Below are 20515 nucleotides of genomic sequence, written 5' to 3'. Positions count from 1 at the left end.
AACCAAATACTATGAAATTATAATTATCAAACTTGGCCCCAAAAAAAGGCTAATGAAGAGGAACCTTCCCTACTTCTTTGCAGAGGTAAGGGACTATGGACATAGAACACTGCAGAAAATGTCAGACTCTTTCGATGTGACAGTTTGGCTGAGCTGTTCTTTTTCTCCTTTTAGTTATTTGTTACAAGGGATGGCTCTCTCAGAGGAGAAAGGAGATTATATTGGAAGAAAGTAAGTGATATATAAATAAAAAATACCAATAAAATTTTATTAAAAAAAAAAAAGAAGTGTTAAAAAGCATTTTTCCCTCAGATAACAATAACAGTTAATTAAAGGCTTTTTTTTGTGGGGCAATGAGAGTTAAGTGACTTGCCCAGGGTCACACAGCTAGTAAGTGTCAAGTGTCTGAGGCCAAATTTGAACTTAAGTCCTCCTGAATCCAGGGCCAGGGCTTTATCCACTGTACCACTTAGCTGCCCCCAATTAAAGACTTTTAAATAGCAATAATAGATGTACAAAGTACAAGCTGTCCACCCATTCCTATTAAAAATACTAGAGAGGGGCAGCTGGCCTGGATTTAGGAGGACCTGAGTTCAAATCTGGCCTCAGACACTTGACACTTACTAGCTGTGTGACCCTAGGCAAGTCACTTAACCCCAATTGCCTCACAAAAAAAAAAATACTAGAGAACATAGGAAGAAATGGAGCTTCCCTTAAGATGATAAATTGTATCTATCTTAAACCATCAGCAAGCATTATATACAATGGAGATAAGTTAGAGGCATTTCCAATAAGATCTGGGATGAAATAAAGATGTCCATTATCACCACTATTATTCAATATTGTACTAGAATTGTTAGCCTTAGAAATAAGAGAAGAAAAAGAAATGGAAGGAATTAAAATAGGCAAGGAAGAAACAAAACTGTCATTCTTTGCAGATGATATGATGTTATACTTAGAGAATTCTAAAGAATCAACCAAAAAACTACATGAAACAATTAACAACTTTAACAAAATTGCAGGATATAAAATAAACCGCACATAAATCACCAGCATTTCTATATATGACCTACAAAGTCCAACAGCAAGAGATAGAAAGAGAAATTCCTGGATTCAGGAGGACCTGAGTTCAAATCTGACCTCTGACACTTGACACTTACTAGCTGTATGACCTTGGGCAAGTCACTTAACCCTCATTGCCCTGCCTAAAAATAAAAAAAATAATAATAATGGTAGACAATATAAAATACTTGGGAGTCTACCTGCTAAGGCAAACTCAGGAACTTTATGAACACAATTACAAAAGACTTTTCACACAAATAAAATCAGATCTAAACAAATGGAAAAATATAAATAGCTCATGGGTAGGCTATGCTAATATAATAAAAATTACAATTCTATCCAAATTCATTTACTATTTAATTTAATAACAAAATTTATCTGGAAGAACAAAAGGTCAAGAATATTAAGGGCATTAACGAAAAAAAAGATGCAAAGTAAGGTGGCCTAACTGTACCAGATCTAAAACTATATTATAAAGCAGCAATTATCAAAACTATTTGGTACTGGCTAAGAAATAGAGTGGTGGATTAGAGGAATAGGTTAGGCACACAAAATACAGCAGTAAATGAATATGGCAATCTCCTGTTTGATAAACCCAAAGATTCCAGCTTCTGGGGCAAGAACTCACTATTTGACAAAAACTGCTGGGAAAACTTGGAAAATATTATGGCAGAAACTAGGCATAGACCAACATCTTATACCATACACTAAAGTAAAGTCAAAATGGGTACATGATCTAGACATAAAGGGTGATACCATAGGCAAATCAGAAAAGGAAGGAATAATTTACTTGTCAGATCTATGGAGAGGGGAAGAATTCATGACCAAAGATGAGATAGAGAACATTACAAAATGCAGTGTGGATCATTCTGACTACATTAAATTTAAAAGGTTTTGCACAAACAAAACCATTGCAAACAAGATTAGAAGGAAAGCAGAAAGCTAGGAAACAATTTTTACAGCCTGTGTTTCTGATAAAGGACTCATATCTAAAATATATTTAAAAAACTGAATCAAATATATGAGTACAAGTTATTCACCAATTGAGGTCAAGGGATATGAACAAGCAGTTTTCAGATAAAGAAATTAGAGCTATCTGCAGCCATATGAAAAAATATTCTCAATCACTACTGATTAGAGAAATGCACATTAAAACTACACTAAGGTACCACCTCACACCTATCCAATTGGTTAATATGACAAAAAAGGAAAATGATAAATGTTGGAGAAGATGTGGGAAAATTGGAACACTAATGCACTGCTGGTAGAGCTGTGAACTGAACCAACCATTCTGGAAAGCAATTTGTAACCACACCCAAAAGGCTATAAAACTGCAATACCACTACTAGGTCTATATCCCAAAGAGATCATAGAAAAGGAAAAATGACCCACATGTGCAAAGATATTTATAGCTGTTCTTTCTGTGGTAGCAAAGATTTGGAAATTGAGGGCATAGGTGCTGAGATCATTTTCCAATCAAGGATGGTTTGGAAGGTCGGAAGGAGGGAGCTGCTGTGCTGAGACAGGAGTAGAGCCCAACCCCACAGTCACCCTGACACAGATCCAGTTCCAGGAAGGCCTCACCAGAGAAAGAGACCCCCAGAGCCTCTGAATCAGCTGCAGTGCCAGTGTTGTCCGGAACTAAGCTCACAGTCTGGTCAGAGGGCTGAGCCCTTGGTAGGGGGAAAATCACAGGGGTCTCTTTTGGTGCTGAAGTGGAACTTGGGTGTTTCACCCCTGCTGGGAACCAGGAGATAGGCTTGAGCAGCAGTGGTCCAGGTCGGGAAAGGGCACAGGTTCGTCAAAGATGACAACCACAGAACACAAAGTTTTACTGTCTGGTTGATTAGCAAGTTGGCCTGGGGTTATCTACAGACCAGAGAACAGGCCAGGTGAGTGAAGAACATGCTCCTCCTTAAATCATACCACCTGGAATCCCCTGAAGCTTGGTACAGTGTAGCCTGAAAACAGTGCCCCACTTTAAGGAGCTAAAAGTCAAGTAAAAGAAAAGCAAGATAAGCAGACAGAGAAAGGTGAGGATCATAGAAAGTTTCTTTAGTGACCAGGAAATTGAGGGGATGCCCATCAATTGGAATGGCTAAACAAGTTGTGGTATATGAATGTAATGGAATACTATTGTGCTGTAAGAAATGATAAGCAGATGGATTTCAGAAAAACCTGGAAAGACTGACATGAATTGATGCTGAGTGAAATGAGCAGAACCAAGAGAACATTGTACACAGTATCAACATTTTGTGATGATCAACTGTGATAGACTTAACTCTTCTCAGCAATGCAATGATCCAAGACAATGCCAAAAGACTTGTGGAAAATGCTCTCCACATTCAGAAAAAGAACTATGGAGTCTGAATGCAGATTGAAGCATACTATTTTCACTTTCAGTGTTACTTTTTTGTTATTGTTCTTGTTTATTTTTTCTTGCATTTTTTTCTTTTTTTCTGATTCTTCTCTTACAACATTACTAATGTGGAAATATATTTCATGTGATTGTAATGTATAACCCATATCAAATTGCTTGCTGTACTGGGGGGTGGGGTGGGAAAGGAACAGGAGGAGAAAAATCTGGAACTCAAAAAAAATATCTTAACATGTAATTGGAAAAATAATTAAAATAAATTTAAAAAATAAAGTGCAAGCTGTCATTAGACAGCTATGAACAAACACAGCCTAGAAAATAAGTGAAAACCTCCTTCTTTAGGAAGATCAGAGTTAGAATATGCAGCAAAAGAAAACATGTGAAGTTTAGAGAGGTGGTATTTAACTTGTACCTAGGTATTTGTATTTGTGTTTGAAATTCAACAATCATTCTATATTGTATCCTGACATATTTGTTATGGCACTGTTACTAATTAGTGAGTAGATAAATAATCTATACTATTTCTTTAATAGTTTTTGTTATTTTTACTTTTTTCATGAAAGGAGACCACATCTCACTGTCTTGCCCAGGCTGGGGTACAGTAGCTATTCACAGGAAATCCCACTACTGATTAGCACAGGAATTTTGACATGCACCAGTTCTGATCTGGGCTGGTTTACCCCTCCTTAGGCAACCTAGTGGTCCCTTGTTTCCAGAGGGTCACCATACTGATGCCACACTTGGTACAGACACCCAGAACTCCTGGACTCAAGTGATCCTCCAGCCTCAGTCTCCTGAGTAGTTAGAACTAAAAAAAAAAAAGAAAAGAAAAGAACTACAGGTGGGCACCCTGTGCCCAACTAATAAAGAGTTTTTTATAGCAAAGTTGTAATTTGTGCTAGAGGCAGCATGGTATAATAAAACAAGTACTAGCCTTTGAATCATGAGATTCAAATTGTGTTCACATTCCAGATCTGACATTTACTGATCATAGAATGTGTCTGAGCCTTCTTGACCTCATCAGTAAAAAGACAGTTATAATACTTGCATTATCTAATTAAGACATCATGAGAAAATCACCTTATAAATATTAATTTGTATCATAATTATTATGCACCTATTTGGTGTCTCATTTATATTCTCCCTTGTTAGATCAGCATCCATCTCTTATTCTATAACCACAAATATTTGCAAGGCCTGGTCTCAGGTCTTATTCTCTTCCTTCTTTGTAGCTCTCATTTGGTGCCATCATCTGCTCCCATGTGCCAAATTACCATCTCTATGTAGATGATGCCCAAATCTCTATATCACGCCCTAATTTCTTTCTTGAACTTTAATCTCCTCATCACCAACTGCACATTAGCCATTTCTACCTGGAGGTCCCACAGGTATCTCAAACTCAACATTTTCTAAATGGAACTCACCTACCTCAGTACTTTACACTTAATAAATATTTGTTCAGCTAAATTTTCAGCTGAATCCATGCTCATTAAACTATTCCATGGGCTAGTTTAATTGCTTGGCCTATGGGCCTAAATCCAACAAGCATTCTCTTAGTAATAGCTCCTAGAATTAAGGAGGAAGGAGAAAGAAAGGGAATAAGTATTTATACAGCACCTACCATATGCCAGGCACTATGCTAAGTGCTTTTAAAAATAGATATAGATAGACAGATAGACAGATAGATAGATAGAAGGTAGATAGAAAGAGAAAGAAAACTTCATTTGATCCTCAGTAAATAACTGAGATACGGAGTTGTTATTATATCCATTTTATACTTGAAGAAACCAAGGCCCACAGAAGTTAAGTGACTTGCCCAAAGTCCCTCAACTAGTAAGTGCCTAAGGTCATATTTTAACTCATCTTCTTAACTCCAGACCCAGCACTCGATCCACAAGCCAACTAGCTGTCCAAAGCTGAAAATAGGAAAACCAAACCTGTTAAGTTTCAGCAAGTATCACAATCACTTTATACACTCAAGTTGGCAAATTCAACACCACTCAAAGGAGGGTCAAAACTGATAGGTTCATCATGACAGGATCGCTCAAAAAAAACATCCAAATAAGGTCATAGGAAAATGCCCAGAGCAGCAAAACTCACAGAAGAATGTGCTGAAATCATCTTCTAACCAAGAACGGCTTGGAAGGTCAGAAGGAGGGAGCTGCTGTGCTGATACAGGAGTTGAGCCCAACCCCACAGTCACCCTGACACAGATCCAGTCCCAGGAAGGCCTCACCAGAGAAGCAGACCCCCCAGAGCCTCTGAATCAGCTGAAGCACCAGTGTCATCTGGAAATAAGCTCACAGTCTGGTGAGAGGGCTGAGCCCTGGGCAGGGGAGAAACTACAGGGGTCTATGCTGGTGCTAAGGCAGAACTTGGATTTTACACCCCTATTGAGAACCAGGAGGTAGGCTGGAGTAGAAGTGGCCCAGGTCGGGGAGGAGCACAGGTTCGTTGGAGCTAACAACAACAACACACAAAGCTGGTTGATTGGCAAGTTGGTCTGGGGTCATCTAGGACCAGGAAACAGGCTGGGCAAGGGAAGAACCTGATTCTCCTTAAATCATACCACCTGGGACTTCTTAAGCTTGGGATACTGCAGCCTGGAAACAGTGCCCCACTTTAAGGAGCTAAAAGTCTAGTAAAAGAAAGGCAAGATGAGCCAACAGAGAAAGGTGAAGACCATAGAAAGTTTCTTCAATAACAAGGAAGACCAAGGGGCACCCTCAGAGGAAGATGTCAACATCAGGGCCCCTATATCTAAAGCTTCCAAGAAAAATATGAATTGGTCTCAGGCCATAGAGGTGCTCAAAAAGGACTTTGAAGATAAAGTTAGAGAGGTAGAGGAAAAAATGGAAAGAGAAATGAGGGTGATGCAGGAAAGACATGTGAAAAAAGTCAACAGCTTGAAAAGTCAAATGGAAAAGGAGGTACAAAAGCTGTCTGATGAAAATAATTGCCTAAGAATGAGGATTGAACAAATGGAAGCCAGTGACTTTATGAGAAACCAAGACACAATAAAGCAAATGCAAATGAATAAAAAAATAGAGGGCAATGTGAAATATCTTCTGGGGAAAACTGTCGACCTAGAAAATAGGTCCAGGAGAGATAATTTGAAAATTATTGGTCTACCTGAAAACCATGATCAAGGAAAGAGCTTAGACACCATCTTCCAAGATATTCTCAGGGAAAATTGCCCTGAAATTCTAGAAGAAGAAGCTAAAATAGAAATTGAAAGAATCCACCGATCACCTCCAGAAAGAGAGCCCAAAAAGAAAACTCCTAGGAATATTATAGTCAAATTCCAGAGCTCTCAGGTCAAGGAGAAAATATTGCAAGCTGCCAAAAAGAAAGAATTCAAGTACTGTGGAGCCCCAGTCAGGATAGCACAAGATCTAGTAGCTTCTACATTAAAGGACCGGAGGCATGGAATATGATATTCCAAAGGGCAAAGGAAATGGGATTACAACCAAGAATCACCTACCCAGCAAAACTCAGTATTATCTTTCAGTGGAAAAAATGGGACTTTAATGAAAAAAGAAGACTTTCAGATATTTGTGATGAAAAGACCTAAACTAAATGGCAAATTTGACTTTCAAATACAAGAACCTAGAGAACCATTAAAAAAAAATTGGAGCTGGGGAACATACCTGGGATAGTACAGTGGGCGACTGTCTTGTGTCTGAGGCTAGGTTTTGGCTGGGATCCCCCTGGGTCCAGGGGTGATGATTTGTCCACTGTGTCACTTAGCTAGATGATAACATCTTTAGAGTTAAATTGAGGGGTGAAGGGAATTCATTGGGGGAGGGGGAAGGGCAGAAGTGAAATCCTACATGAAAGTAACAGGAAAAGGCTTATGGAGTAGGGGAAGAGATGGGAGAGGAGCAGGGCAGGAAATGAATTTTACCTTCATCAGAAAAGGCTCAAAGATCTTAAACTCATCAGAGCTGCCTCAAGGAGGGACTAACAGACACACCCAACTGGGTGGAGTAATCTATTTAACCTGGGCAGTAAATGAGCCTAACACTCATTAAAATTGGCTCAAAAACCTCAATCTCATTAGAATTGGCTCAAGGAGGGACTAATGGACACACTCAATTGGGTGGAGTAATCTCTCTAACCCTGCAGGAAAATAGGAGGGGAAGGGGATAAAGAGAGAGGGGCAAAAGAAGGAAGGGCAGAGTGGGGGAGGGGACAGACAGAAGCAAATCCCTTTTGAAGAGTGATAGGATGAAAGAAGATGGATACTAGAATAAATATCATGAGGAAGGGAATAGGATGGAAGGGAAACAGTTAACAATAGTAATCATGAAAAAGAGAAAAGGGGGAAAAATTGTACAAAAATTATTTATAGCAACTCTTGGTGGAGGCTAAGAATTGAGAATCAAGGGAAAGTCCATCAATTGAGGAATGATGGAAAAAGCTGTGTTATATGATTGTAGTGGAATGGACTTGTGCTACAGGAAATGACAAACAGGATGATCCCCGAAAAACCTTGAAAGACTAATGAACATCGATATATGGTGAAGTGAGCAGAGCTGAGAGGACATTGTGCGTAGTGACAGCAGTATTGTTCAATGAGTAATTGTGAATGACTTAGCTACTCTCAGCAGTACAATGATCCAAGACAATCCCAAGGAACTAATGAGGAAGCATACTATGCACTGCTATAGAAAGAACTGATAAAAAGAACACTAGTGGATTGTACATATATAACCTGATTGCAATCTTGTGGAGCGGGGAGGAAAGGGAGGGAAGGAGGGAGAAAAATTTGGAACTCTAAATCTTATGAAAATGAATGTTGAAGACATTCAGGTAAGACTTCCAGTGACCTTCTTCCAAGAAAGCACCTAGAATAGGGGTAAATAGTATTGTCTCACCCCAAATTTTAAGAACGTCATGGTTTTTCTCTGGAACATAAGCAAAAAAGAAATGTCACTTACAGTTAGACATCCACTGAGGATTCTTCGGTAGGAAGTCCTTGCATCTCTCACCCCTTCCTGCAGAGACTGTTCTACCTGGGTAAAGCACTGGTCCACATCCTTCTCCAACAACTGTATTCTCTCTTCCACAAATCTCCGAAGGCTGATCTGGTGAAAGTATTCATTCTGGACAGCAGAATCCACAAGAAATGTTACCCCATAGCCCCAAGGTAAAGTTACAGCAGCCTCCTGCCCAGGGTATCCCTTCTTGGCTAATCAACAGAGCCATAACTAGACTCCAGCACCTTAGAAAAATGAGGATTGCCAATATCTGGGGGTACTCTCCTTTCACATGGCAGTCCTCTGTCCCTAGACCTCAAACACTCCCATCACCCCATGTTTATCTGACTACCCTGCTCCCTTATCCACCAGGCCCAAGGGTCTGTCACTATGGAGCCCTTACCCATATTCTTCTGCCACCACATCCTTTGCCTGTTGACTCCTTCCCCTCCCCACCTCCTCTTATAATTTGAGGAGTTAGGGTTACCACAGGGGTTAGGGCTGCACCAACTAAGGAGAAATGTAGTCCCAACCTCCACCACACCCCATCTCATCCCCTCAACTGAATTTTTCCAGGCCATCAATTTTTCTACTTATGGATCTGCTAACCATCAATTAATCTCAAAAAGATCTTGTGATGCTCATGGATTACAAGCTCAACATGAGTTAACAATGTGATGTGATAGCCAAAAAAATTAATTGGATCTTGGAATACATTGACTCATACATAATAAGCTCATGATGAACATAATGGGAATAGTAATTATCCCATTGTACTCTCTGCTCTGCTTAGGACATTTTGTTCAGTTCTGTGTGGCATGATTTAGGAAGGATATTGATCAACTGGAGAGTGTTCAGAGAAAGGTGACCAAGATCATGTCATAGGAGATAAAAGGATCCAAGTTTGCACCACATAAGGGCCCAGAGAAAGAACTAGGGACACTCAATTTGAAGGGGAGAAGACTTAGGAAAGGAACTTGATAGCTGCATTCAAACCTTTGAAAGGTTGTCGCCCAAAAGAAGTATTAGTTTAGCTCTAGACCTAGAGGGCAGAACCAGAAACCAGGGATGGCAGCTACAAAGAGGCAAATTGAAACTTGATGCTGGAAAAATTGTTCTAATAATTCAAGCTACACAAGAATGGAGAGGGAGAGAATCCCCCCTCCCCATTGGAATTCTAAAAGCAAGGGCCAGATGATGATTTGCTGGGTATGTTACAGAGTGCTATTGTTCTACTCATTTTACAAACGGGGAAACTGAATCTCAAGAGTGGTTAAATGGAGCAGCTCGGTAGTGCAGTGGATAGAACACTGGCCCTGGAGTCAGGAGTACCTGAGTTCAAATCTGGCCTCAGACACTTAACACTTACTAGCTGTGTGACCCTGGGCAAGTCACTTAACCCCAATTGCCTCACTAAAAAAAAAAAAAAAAGAGTGGTTAAATGACTTTCCCAGGTTCACACAGCTAGTAAATAAGTGTCCAAGGCAGAATTAGATCTCAGGTCTTCCAAATTCTGAGTCCAATTTCCCTTATAACAAAGTAGTTCAGTTAAGCAAAACAAATCAGCACATTGATCTTGTCTGATAATGGGTGCCTCATTCTGTAGTTAGGGTGCACCACCTCTCTGTTGAGAAGAGGTAATTATGCTTCATCATCAGTCTTTGCCTTGATTTTCTTTTCATTTTTTTGTAAAATGAAGGGGCTGATCCAGGTTATCTCTAAGCTCCCTCCCTATTCTAAAGTTCAATGATTCTACATACAAGACCCTGTGCTAAGCATGAAGAAATGACCAAGGGAATAAGTTCTTAGTACTCAAAAGAAAACAGTGAATAACTCGGGGAAAAACACTGTTATTTAAAAATCATTTATTTCCCAAACTTCCAATTTATTTGGGTTATGATGTAAAGAGTTGTATTTTTTAATTTGACTTCATTTATTTTTAGGGTTTGTTTTTTTCAGAACTAAAAATAATAGACAAGATTCCTTCTCCCAATTTTCTTTTTTTTTCTTTTTTTTTTTTTTTTAGGCAATGGGGGTTAAGTGACTTGCCCAGAGTCACACAGCTAGTGTCAAGTGTCTGAGGCCGGATTTGAACTCAGGTACTCCTGAATCCAGGGCCGGTGCTTTAACCACTGCGCCATCTAGCTGCCCCCAATTTTCTAACAAAGGGTTGAGACTAAGCATCCAAATCTAAGGCCAAGGAATTTGGGGAAAATTTACTGTTCACCCCAATCTGATGGCAAAAGTGTCATGGAACACTCACCTCCCAACCACCTCCACTTCTATCCTTCTACTTCCAATCACCCAGTGTCTCTCTCCAAGAAAAGGAATATGCCCTGGAACTTGGCTACACATCAAAATTAGGGAAAATGGCATGCAGTGCAGATCTTTTACCATTTGTTTTGTGAGATATTTTTCCTTGTATTCGTAAAAATAAACCAGTCTTGCAGGGGACCACATCTGAATGGTTTTCCATAAATGTTTCCAAAAGCAATCTATTGCTGGGTAGAAAACCTGATTTCATCCCAAATGAAATTTTTTCCCAGAAAGTTAGAAGTTCAAATGTTCTTCCAGAAGCTACAGAGAACCAAGGATTGGTGTGGAACATGTCCTTTCCCAAGGATTTTTCTCCCTACAAATTGTATCCAAAATAAAGATCACAAGAATTGAGCTTAAAAGGCAAAAAATAGGGGCAGCTAGGTGGTGCAGTGGATAAAGCACTGGCCCTGGATTCAGGAGAACCTGAGTTCAAATCCAGCCTCAGACACTTTATACTTACCAGCTGTGTGACCCTGGGCAGGTCACTTAACCCCAATTGCCTCACTAAAAAATAAAAAAAACAAAAACAAGACAAAAGGCAAAAAATATATACAGGATGTACCAAAAGTCTAAATGCAGATTTAAGCTACTAAAGCCTAAAACTTCACTAAGATTTTTGAGAAAGTCTGTCCATGCTGCTGTTTATTAAGCTGTAAATCATTGAGTCATCAGATGTCAATATATGAAAGGACTTCATGGGTTGTCTAATTCAATATCTACCTGAAATACAAATTCTCTTTATAATGTCCCCAGCAAATAAGTGGTCATCTAGTCTCTTCTTGAACACCCTAGTGACAGAGAACTAAGTATCTTTAGAGACAGACCATCTCACTTTGGGAGAGCTCCAATTCTTAGGAAGTTCTCCCTTAGAGTTGACATTAATCTCTATGAGACAAGACTAATCCCTCTCACACATGAAAACCCTTCAAATATTTGTTGTTTTCCCTAAGTCTTGTCTAAGTATAATCTGTGATTTGGATGGGGGTGGGAAGGAAGCCTCCTTAGGAGTTCCCCATGTTCACCTGTCCCTTCTTGGCTTCATCTACACTAGTTTAAAAAGTGAACATCTGGGGGTGGCTAGGTGGTGCAGTGGATAAAGCACTGGCCCTGGATTCAGGAGTACTTGAGTTCAAATCCGGCCTCAGACACTTGACATTTACTAGCTGTGTGACCCTGGGCAAGTCACTTAACCCCTATTGTCCCACAAAAAACAAACAAACAAAAAAGTGAACATCTTACTAAAACTGCAGAGCACATCTGTTCAGCTATTGTCACTTTTTATCACCAGCCCTGTGACCTTGGACAAGTCAATTCAAATTTCATTATCTGTCAAATAAGGTACTCTTCCTCAGGCAACTCTCTAAAGACTATAAGTTACAGGGAGGGTGCCAGCCTGCATTGGTAGAAGGAATGTCTTCATCAGAAGTGCTCCCAAACCAATTAAATCAAAAGTCAATGCTTTTAAAGGCAGTTGAATTAAATAATGATCCCTCTCCATTATTGACATGTAAATAATTAACTTGGTGTGGTGGCCATCTCTTCTTCCCTCCATGGTTCTCCTCCCATCCCATCATTCTGGCCACTCTCCTGGGGTCAGCCATCCCCATTTCTTTTTGCACCATCTTCAAGCCTTATTGTTTAGGGTTGTTGGTTTTTTTTCTGCTTTTTTTTTTTTTTGTGGGGCAATGAGGGTTAAGAGACTTGCCCAGGGTCACACAGCTAGTAAGTGTTAAGTGTCTGAGGTTGGATTTGAACTCAAGTCCTCCTGAATCCAGGGCCTGTGCTTTATCCACTAAACCACCTAGCTGCCCCTATTGCTTAGTTTTAACATAGCTAACTGAGATGTGACCCTCTGAGGAGAGAAAGGAAAGAAGCAGCCTGATGGGTAAAGGGTATCAAGGACTGAATAATATTGAATTCAAAGGATCCTAGTTATCATTTCATCTAATTATTTTATTTCACAAATACCACTTAGTTGCAGCAAGCCTCTGGAGCTCAATGTTTTCCTCTCCATTTTTCTGCCACCTCCAGAAAGAACTAGAAATGTGGGGGGCTAGGAGCTGAATTACTCATAACTTCTAATATAAAGTGTTGCCAAAAAATTGGTTAAGTGACTTGCTTTAAGCCACAAATTAGGAGGTAGCAGAGCTTTGGGGCCAATTCTTTCTTAACTCTCAACCTAGGACTCTTTCCATTCTCCTATCTCATCATCAAACCTATCCCATATTCTTTATTAGGTTCATAAAGCCCGGGACCCCTTCTGACATCTAAAAAAGGGTGTTTTTTTCGGGGGAGGGAGGCCCTTCAATCATGATGACTGAGTCCATTGGTGCAAGAAAAAGAATGGGGAAAAAAGGATAATATAGAGGAGAGTAATTGAATAAGGTAAAAGAATATATCTAGACTTTCCTGAAACTTCCCACTTCCTTTATCTCTCACTATGCAAAAAGTCATGCAGCATAAAAGCATGCTACAGTGGGTAGCATTAAGCAACATGGGAGGAAGCTTTAGGAACTATCTGACTCCAGATTCACCTGGCCATTGGCAAGAAAGGAGATGCTGTGCTGGGTAGAGATTGCTATACACCATGAGGAGAGACTTTTCCTTTTTATGTTTTGTGACTTTGATAAGGGGCTATGTTTGATAGTCCTCTACAAATGGCTTCTGGACAAAGATGTTCTCATAGGCTCAGCCACTCAGGAATTTTAATGCGGAATTTTTTGTTTTTTATTCCATGCATCCAGTAAATGTACTTTAATCTATTAAGTGAGCATGTGGCATATGAAGCTGGAAAGATGATAAGAATCTTAATGGAAGGAGGGGTAGAGCCTTTTCAATAAAATTATGATTTTTTTTGGCGGGGCAATGGGGGTTAAGTGACTTGCCCAGGGTCACACAGCTAGTAAGTTTCAAGTGTCTGAGGCCAGATTTGAACTCAGGTTCTCCTGAATCCAGGACCAGTGCTTTATCCATTACACCACCTAGTCGTCCCCTAAAATTATGAATGTTTCTTAACAATCCTCATACTTCCCAGCCCCTCCAAATGACACAAGATATGACACATGATTTCTAAGGTACCTAGGAGAGCCTCCAGCTTGCAGAGAGAGCCTAAACCCAATAACAACTAGCCCAGTTCTCTTTTCTACACTATTTTACCCAACTTCTTTCATATTATTTAAGAGATTCATAATCCTCTGGACTCCTCATTTTAGGCAAAAAAAAAATTAATTCTCCCATTCATAAAGAGTTCATCATCCAAGCCAACTCATTCTCTGTATTGAATTTGGGTTTTTTGTTTTGTTTTTTTGCGGGGCAATGGGGATTAAGTGACTTGCCCAGGGTCACACAGCTAGTAAGTGTCAAGTGTCTGAGGCCTGATTTGAACTCCGGAACTCCTGAATCCAGGGCCGGTGCTTTATCCACTGCTCCACCTAGCTGCCCCCTGAATTTGTACAAGAACATAAATTAAAGAAGGGTAACTTAAAGTCATTCACTTGTTAGTCATTAAAAGAAAGTTTCTGAAACCTGGAAAGACTTACATGAATTGATGCTCTAAATCACTATTGATTAGAGAGATGCAAATTAAAACAACTCTGAGGTACCACCTGACACCTATCAGATTGGCTAATATGACAAAAAAGGAAAATAATAAATGTTGGAGAAGCTGTGGGAAAATTGGAACACTAATGCATTGTTGGTGGAGCTGTGAACTGATCCAAGAATTCTGGAGAGCAATTTGGAATTATGCCCAAAGGGCTATAAAGCTGCGCATACCCTTTGACCCAGCAATACCACTATTGGGTCTTTTTCCCAAAGAAGTCATATAAAAGGGAAAAGGACCCACATGTACAAAAATATTTATAGCTACTCTTTTTTGTGGTGGCAAAGAATTGGAAAATTGAGGGGATGCCCATCAATTGGGGAATGGCTGAACAAGTTGTGGTATATGAATGTAATGGCATACTATTGTGCTGTAAGAAATGATGAGCAGGCAGAATTCAGAGAGACCTGGAAGGACTTGCATGAACTGATGATGAGTGAGATGAGGAGAACATTGTACATAGTATCAACAACATTGTGTGTCGATCAACTATGATAGACTTGATTCTTCTCAGCAATACAATGGTCCAAGATAGCTTCAAAGGAGTCATGATGGAAAATGCTCTCCAAATCCAGGGGGGAAAAAGAACTATTGAATCTGGATGCAGATCGAACCATACTATTTCTATTGTTTTTGTTGCTGTTGTTGGGTTTTTTTGAGGTTTTTCCTTTTTGCTCTGATTCTTCTCTTATAACATGACTAATGCAGAATTATGTTTAATGTTATTGTACATATATAACCTGTAGCAGATTACTTGCTGTCTTGGGGAGGGGGAAGGGAGGAAAAAAATTGAAACTAGAAATCTTATAAAAACAAATGTTGAAAACTATCTCTACATGTAACTGGAAAAGAATAAAATACTTTCATAATAAAAAGAAGAAAGTGAGGGGCAGTGAGAAAAAAAGAAAAAAAAAGAAAAGTATCTTTGAAACACTAAAGAACTTTGCAATGTAATAACCAAATATGCAATAACCAACTATGATCCCAGAGGACTCATCATGAAGCATGCTACCTACCTCATGCCAGAGAGATGATGAACTCAAGGTGCCAAATTGAGACATAAATTTTTGGACATGACTAATGCAGAAATTTGCTTAGCTTGAGTATGCATATTTGTTACAATGGTTTTGTGGAGTTTTTCCCCCCCAACTTGGCAAGGAGGTGAGGAAATGAGAAAGGGAGAGGGTAACAATAGAGTTTTTTAAAAAGAGAAGAAAGAGGGTCATTAGAGCACTTTGAATGTACAGAAAAGAACCGAAACTTTGGAAATAACCTGTTGAATTTATTATTTGCTTAAAAGGAAAACCAAACTGTAGTAGGAATTTATAGTTTCAGGTAAAAACTTCATTTTCCATTCTACTTTATATGTAAAACTGCTCATTTTATTTTGTTGTTAAGTCCAAAATAATAAAAATCAAGAAAGAAATAAAAAGAAAGTATATAGGCTCTTTCCTTAAGCTGCCTTCCCCTGTCACTTCCCTCTATGTCTCACTACTGGAAGGCTTGGCCTCAGAACTACAAAAACAAATGATCACATCGCTTCCCTGGTCCATTTTAGGGATATTTTTCCAAGCCAATTTTTGTGACCCTCCTTGAGATTCCTTGAATTTAGCTCTTTCTTTGAAAGGGAAAGAAGAAAGTATCAGAAGGTAGTTTTCTGTGGACACTTAGCTGAGAGGATAGGAACAGGGGAACACATCTAGAGCCTTCCGTACCGTCAGACCATCCTGAGAGTTAAAAGTGTCTGTGAGTAACAGGATTCCAAAAGCTTCGGTAACAAATTCAGTCACAGTCTTCTTCTTCTTCTCCAGAAACTTTTTCCTTATATAGTCTCTTAATTTGGAGATTTCTGGAATTTACAGAAAACATGATTAGGAATCACTAGCATAGTTTACTGAATGGAAAGCCTGTCTTAGAACTAGGAATAATAATAATAGCTAATATATACCTAGCACATGGTTTGCAGAATGTTTTACAAATATTCTCATGTTATCCTTTCAATAACCCCAGGAGGCTGTTGTTATTTATTATTCCCATTTTACAGTTGAGGAAACTGAGGCACAGAGCAGTTAAGTGGCTTGTCCTGGGTTATAAAGCTAGTGTGTCTGAGGTTGAACTTGAACTCAGGTCTTTCTGACTCCACATTTAACATTCTTTTCATGGAAATTGGAAAAACAGTTTGTCACAGGATGATGAGTGAGGATGGGACTAGGCTTCATCCAGAACCTACCAGGGGACGACATCAACTACACTAACCTTGCAGAGAGCTACTTTTTCCTGTCTAAAGTCTGGAAGAGGACATGAGAGATTAATACATACAAAATATTCATCTTGTGTATTTATCTGCAGAGAATAAAGCAGAAGCATCAAACACATTTCACTACAGTGACCAGATTAAAATTCAATTGGGGGCGGGCAGCTAGGTGGCGCAGTGGATAAAGCACTGGACCTGGATTCAGGAGGACCTGAATTCAAATCTGACCTCAGACACTTGACACTAGCTGTGTGACCCTGGGTAAGTCACTTAACCCTCATTGCCGAAGAAGGAGAAGGAGGAGGAGGAGGAGGAGAAGAAGGAGAAGGAGAAGGAGGAGAAGTAGTAGTTAGTAGTAGTAGTAGTAGTAGTAGTAGTAGTAGTAGTAGTAGTAGTAGTAGTAGTAGTAGTAGTAGACAGGGCCACTAAGAGTCTTGATACACATGTCCTTAGACCAACCCAACTGGTGAACAGGAGCCTTACCTGCCTAGTCTTTCTCCAAACTAGGTATTTTGTTATACACAGGTAAGTGAACAAGTAACTCATTACTTTACCTATTTATTAAATATCAACTTGTTCAGGGAACTATGGCAGGCACTGGAGAAGGCACAAAGTTCAAATTAGATATGGTCTCTACCTTCTAGCAGTTTATAATCTAACACAGGGGTCAGCAAACCATGGGCCACAGACCAGATTCAGCCTGTGGCCTGTTTTTAATCTGGCCAGAGCTAACTGGCTAGTTCTCTTGGCCCAAAGTCCAATGTTTTTTCCATTATCTCATGATGCCCCTAACCCAGGTGTGCTAAAATTTTAGTCTCAAGTTATTGTGGAAACAGACAAAACAGTAATACTAAAAAGACTAATTTTTGCCAATAAGTGAAGAAGCTAGGACATAAGAGTTTGATGAGACATATACTTAGAAAGAAAAAAACACTAAGGGTCAAGCTTAACCTTGGTAGATTAAGCACTTGAGGAAAAAGGAGGTGGAAAAATCTCATGTTACCAGTCTCTTCCTCATGGAGTAACTCCTGTCGCCAATACTCCTGAGCGCTGACTGTGTAAACCAGATCTGAGGCTTCTAGAACCTTGGAGTCAGTAGGCAGTTTTCTCTAAAATGAAAAAGATAAACACTGAATACAATGGCTCAACTTATAGAAAATAAGAAGTCAATGGCCCTTACAAGACCCTCTAGGAAATCCTAACAGGTTCACTTCTACCTCCTTAAGAGTTGCCTGAAGGGGCAGCTAGGTGGCACACTGGATCAAGCACCGCCCTGGATTCAGGAGGGCCTGAGTTCAAATCCAGCCTCAGACACTTGACACTTAACTAGCTGTGTGACCCTGGGATAGTCACTTAACCCTCATTGCCCTTCCCTGCCCCCCTCCAAAAAAAAGAGTTGCCTGAGAGACAGGGGTATAACAAGGATAAGGTAGTTGGGGTTTTGTCCCAGGGTAAAAAATTTAGAGAGTGCTAACAACATTATCACGGGAGCACTTCTTTCCCTATCTAGCTGTACCCATGCCAATAGTGGCATGCTTATTTCCTTCAGTGCCTATACTTTTAGAGTGTAAAAACTTTGAGGTACACCCAGACTGCATTTCTTTTCCCAAAAAGAGAATTATATTTTGACAGAAAAAGCATGTGCCAAATACTCTTTCTCATGCTATATGTCTAGGTAAGCCTAGCCGACTTACAGCTAGCTGGCACAGTAGATAGAGTGCCAGGCCTGGAGTCAGGAAGACTCATCTTCTTAAATTAAAATCTGGTCTTAGACACTTACCAACTATATGACCCTGGGCAAGTCATTTAACCCTGTTTGCCCCAGTTTCTCCTTCTGTAAAATGAGCTGGAGAAGGAAATGGCAATGCACTCTAGTATCTTTGCCAAGAAAATCCCAAATGGGGTCATGAAAAATCAGACATGACTCAACAATAAGCTGAACTACTAGTCTTACAAAGCCATAAAGTGATAGTAAATTGCACACTAGAGCTTTAGTTTAAGACTATGTGACAAGAACAAATCTACCATTTTGTATTGAATTCTTCTGGAGGTGATGCATCTCAATGAACAATTGCTAAGCCTTGCTATTCCCAATGGGCCACCATAGCTGTTGTAGATGATAGCACACCATACAAAGTTTTGGTTAGGTTTTCAGCAAGCAGCCTATGTTTATTTATGATGCACCCCCACCTTGCCTCAGCCCACCTTACCTTTTTTTTTTTTTTTGTCAGGGCAATGAGGGTTAAGTGACTTGCCCAGGGTCACACAGCTAGTGTTAAGTGTCTGAGGCCGAATTTGAACTCAGGTCCTCCTGAATCTAGGGCCAGTGCTCTATCCACTGCGCCACTTAGCTGCCCCCCACTTTACCTTTTAAAGAAGTATTTTGCTGCTACAGAGGAACTGTGAGTCAATATGAGTCAATAGCTCACCAAGCCAAGCCTCTAGAGGCTGGGGGAAAAGCTAAAGCTGTATGTTCCCTTGCTACTAACACACAAGGCCATCAGAGTTTTTTCAATCACTTCTACATAGTCCCTAGAAAAGCTCTTACTGCTGCTAAGAGTGGCAACAGCCTTCTAAGAGAGAGATTATTTTGAGAAAATAATTAGAGCCATCTTCAAAATGTCAGGGGAGTGGAGGAGGTGTTGACAAAGGATGAATTTACAAGGGAGAAAATACAGAGGGAACACATGAACTCACCTTCAGTTTTTCCTTGAGATTCCTGTTCTTTTGCAGATTCACAACTTCATTTCTTTCTAAAATTGCTTCACGCTGACTTTCAATCACCTGCTAGATGGTTAAAAGAAATGAAAGTATGTTAATTATTATTACAAATAACTATTATTTATTCTATATATGTTACTATAGTTTATATTATATATTAACATGTTATTGATACAACATATATTATTTATAATAATAGTATTTATTATTATTAGGGCAGCTGGGTAGCACAGTGGCTAGAGTGTCAGGCCTAGAGTCAGGAAGACCTGAGTTCAAATCCAGCCTCAGACATTTACTTGCTGTGGACCCTGGGCAAGTCACTTCATCCTGTTTGCCTCAGTTTCCTCATCTGTAAAAATGAGCTGGAGAATGAAATGGTAAACCAATCCAATATTTTTGCCAAGAAAACCCCAAATGGGGTCACAAAGAGATGGACATGACTGAAACAACTGAATAACAACAATTTATTATTAGTGATTATATAATTATGTTGTATAACTAGAAGCAATTATATTTTGTAATATTATATTATATGGGTAGGTCCATGGCACAGTGGATGGAGCACTGAGTCTGGAGTCAGAAGACCTGATTTCAAATCTAGCCTTAGACATTGAACCTAGGGAAGGTGTTCTCAGCTTCAGGTTTTTCATCAGTGAAATGGGGATAATTATATCCACTAACTCATTGGGTTGTTGTGAAGATCAAATGAGATAACATAGGTGAAGAACTTTAAAAATCTTAAAGATTTAGATAAATACTAGCTATTATTATTAAGTATGTTAAATAATGACTGCCATTTACATAATATTGTTAAGGTTGTTGAAAAATATTTACATATACATACATAATCTCATTTGAATTTTACAACAACCTTGTGTGGTAGTTATAACATATTTTACTATACCCATAAGGAAAGTAAGGCTAGAAAAGGTTGAATAACTTGCCCCAGTACATGCAGCAAGTAGTTGTTAGACACAGGATTTGAACCAAGGATTTCTGGATTCCTTTTCCAAATTGCCATCCACTATACTATGCTGCCTCTCCAACAGTCCATTAAATGACAGTCAAGGGGCAGCTAGGTGGCGCAGTGGATAGAGCACCGGCCCTGGAGTCAGGAGTACCTGAGTTCAAATCTGGCCTTAGACACTTAACACTTACTAGCTGTGTGACCCTGGGCAAGTCGCTTAACCCCAATTGCC

General features: G+C 39.5%; 1 protein-coding gene across 1 annotated transcript in view; it reads right to left on the bottom strand.

Annotated features, from left to right (window-relative positions):
• NUGGC (nuclear GTPase, germinal center associated) overlaps nt 1-20515 on the bottom strand; it is a 75647-nt gene that overhangs the window by 30448 nt on the left and 24684 nt on the right. Inside the window, exons 9-12 of the mRNA XM_043989966.1 lie at nt 19293-19382; nt 17599-17704; nt 16057-16190; nt 8383-8547 (exon numbers count right to left, since the gene is read on the bottom strand). Coding sequence (XP_043845901.1) covers nt 8383-8547; nt 16057-16190; nt 17599-17704; nt 19293-19382 — 495 coding nt within the window. The remainder of the gene's footprint in view (nt 1-8382; nt 8548-16056; nt 16191-17598; nt 17705-19292; nt 19383-20515) is intronic.

This window comes from Dromiciops gliroides, chromosome 2, assembly GCF_019393635.1.
Source record: "Dromiciops gliroides isolate mDroGli1 chromosome 2, mDroGli1.pri, whole genome shotgun sequence".
NCBI lineage: Eukaryota > Metazoa > Chordata > Mammalia > Microbiotheria > Microbiotheriidae > Dromiciops > Dromiciops gliroides.
This window is presented reverse-complemented; position numbering and strand designations above follow the sequence as displayed.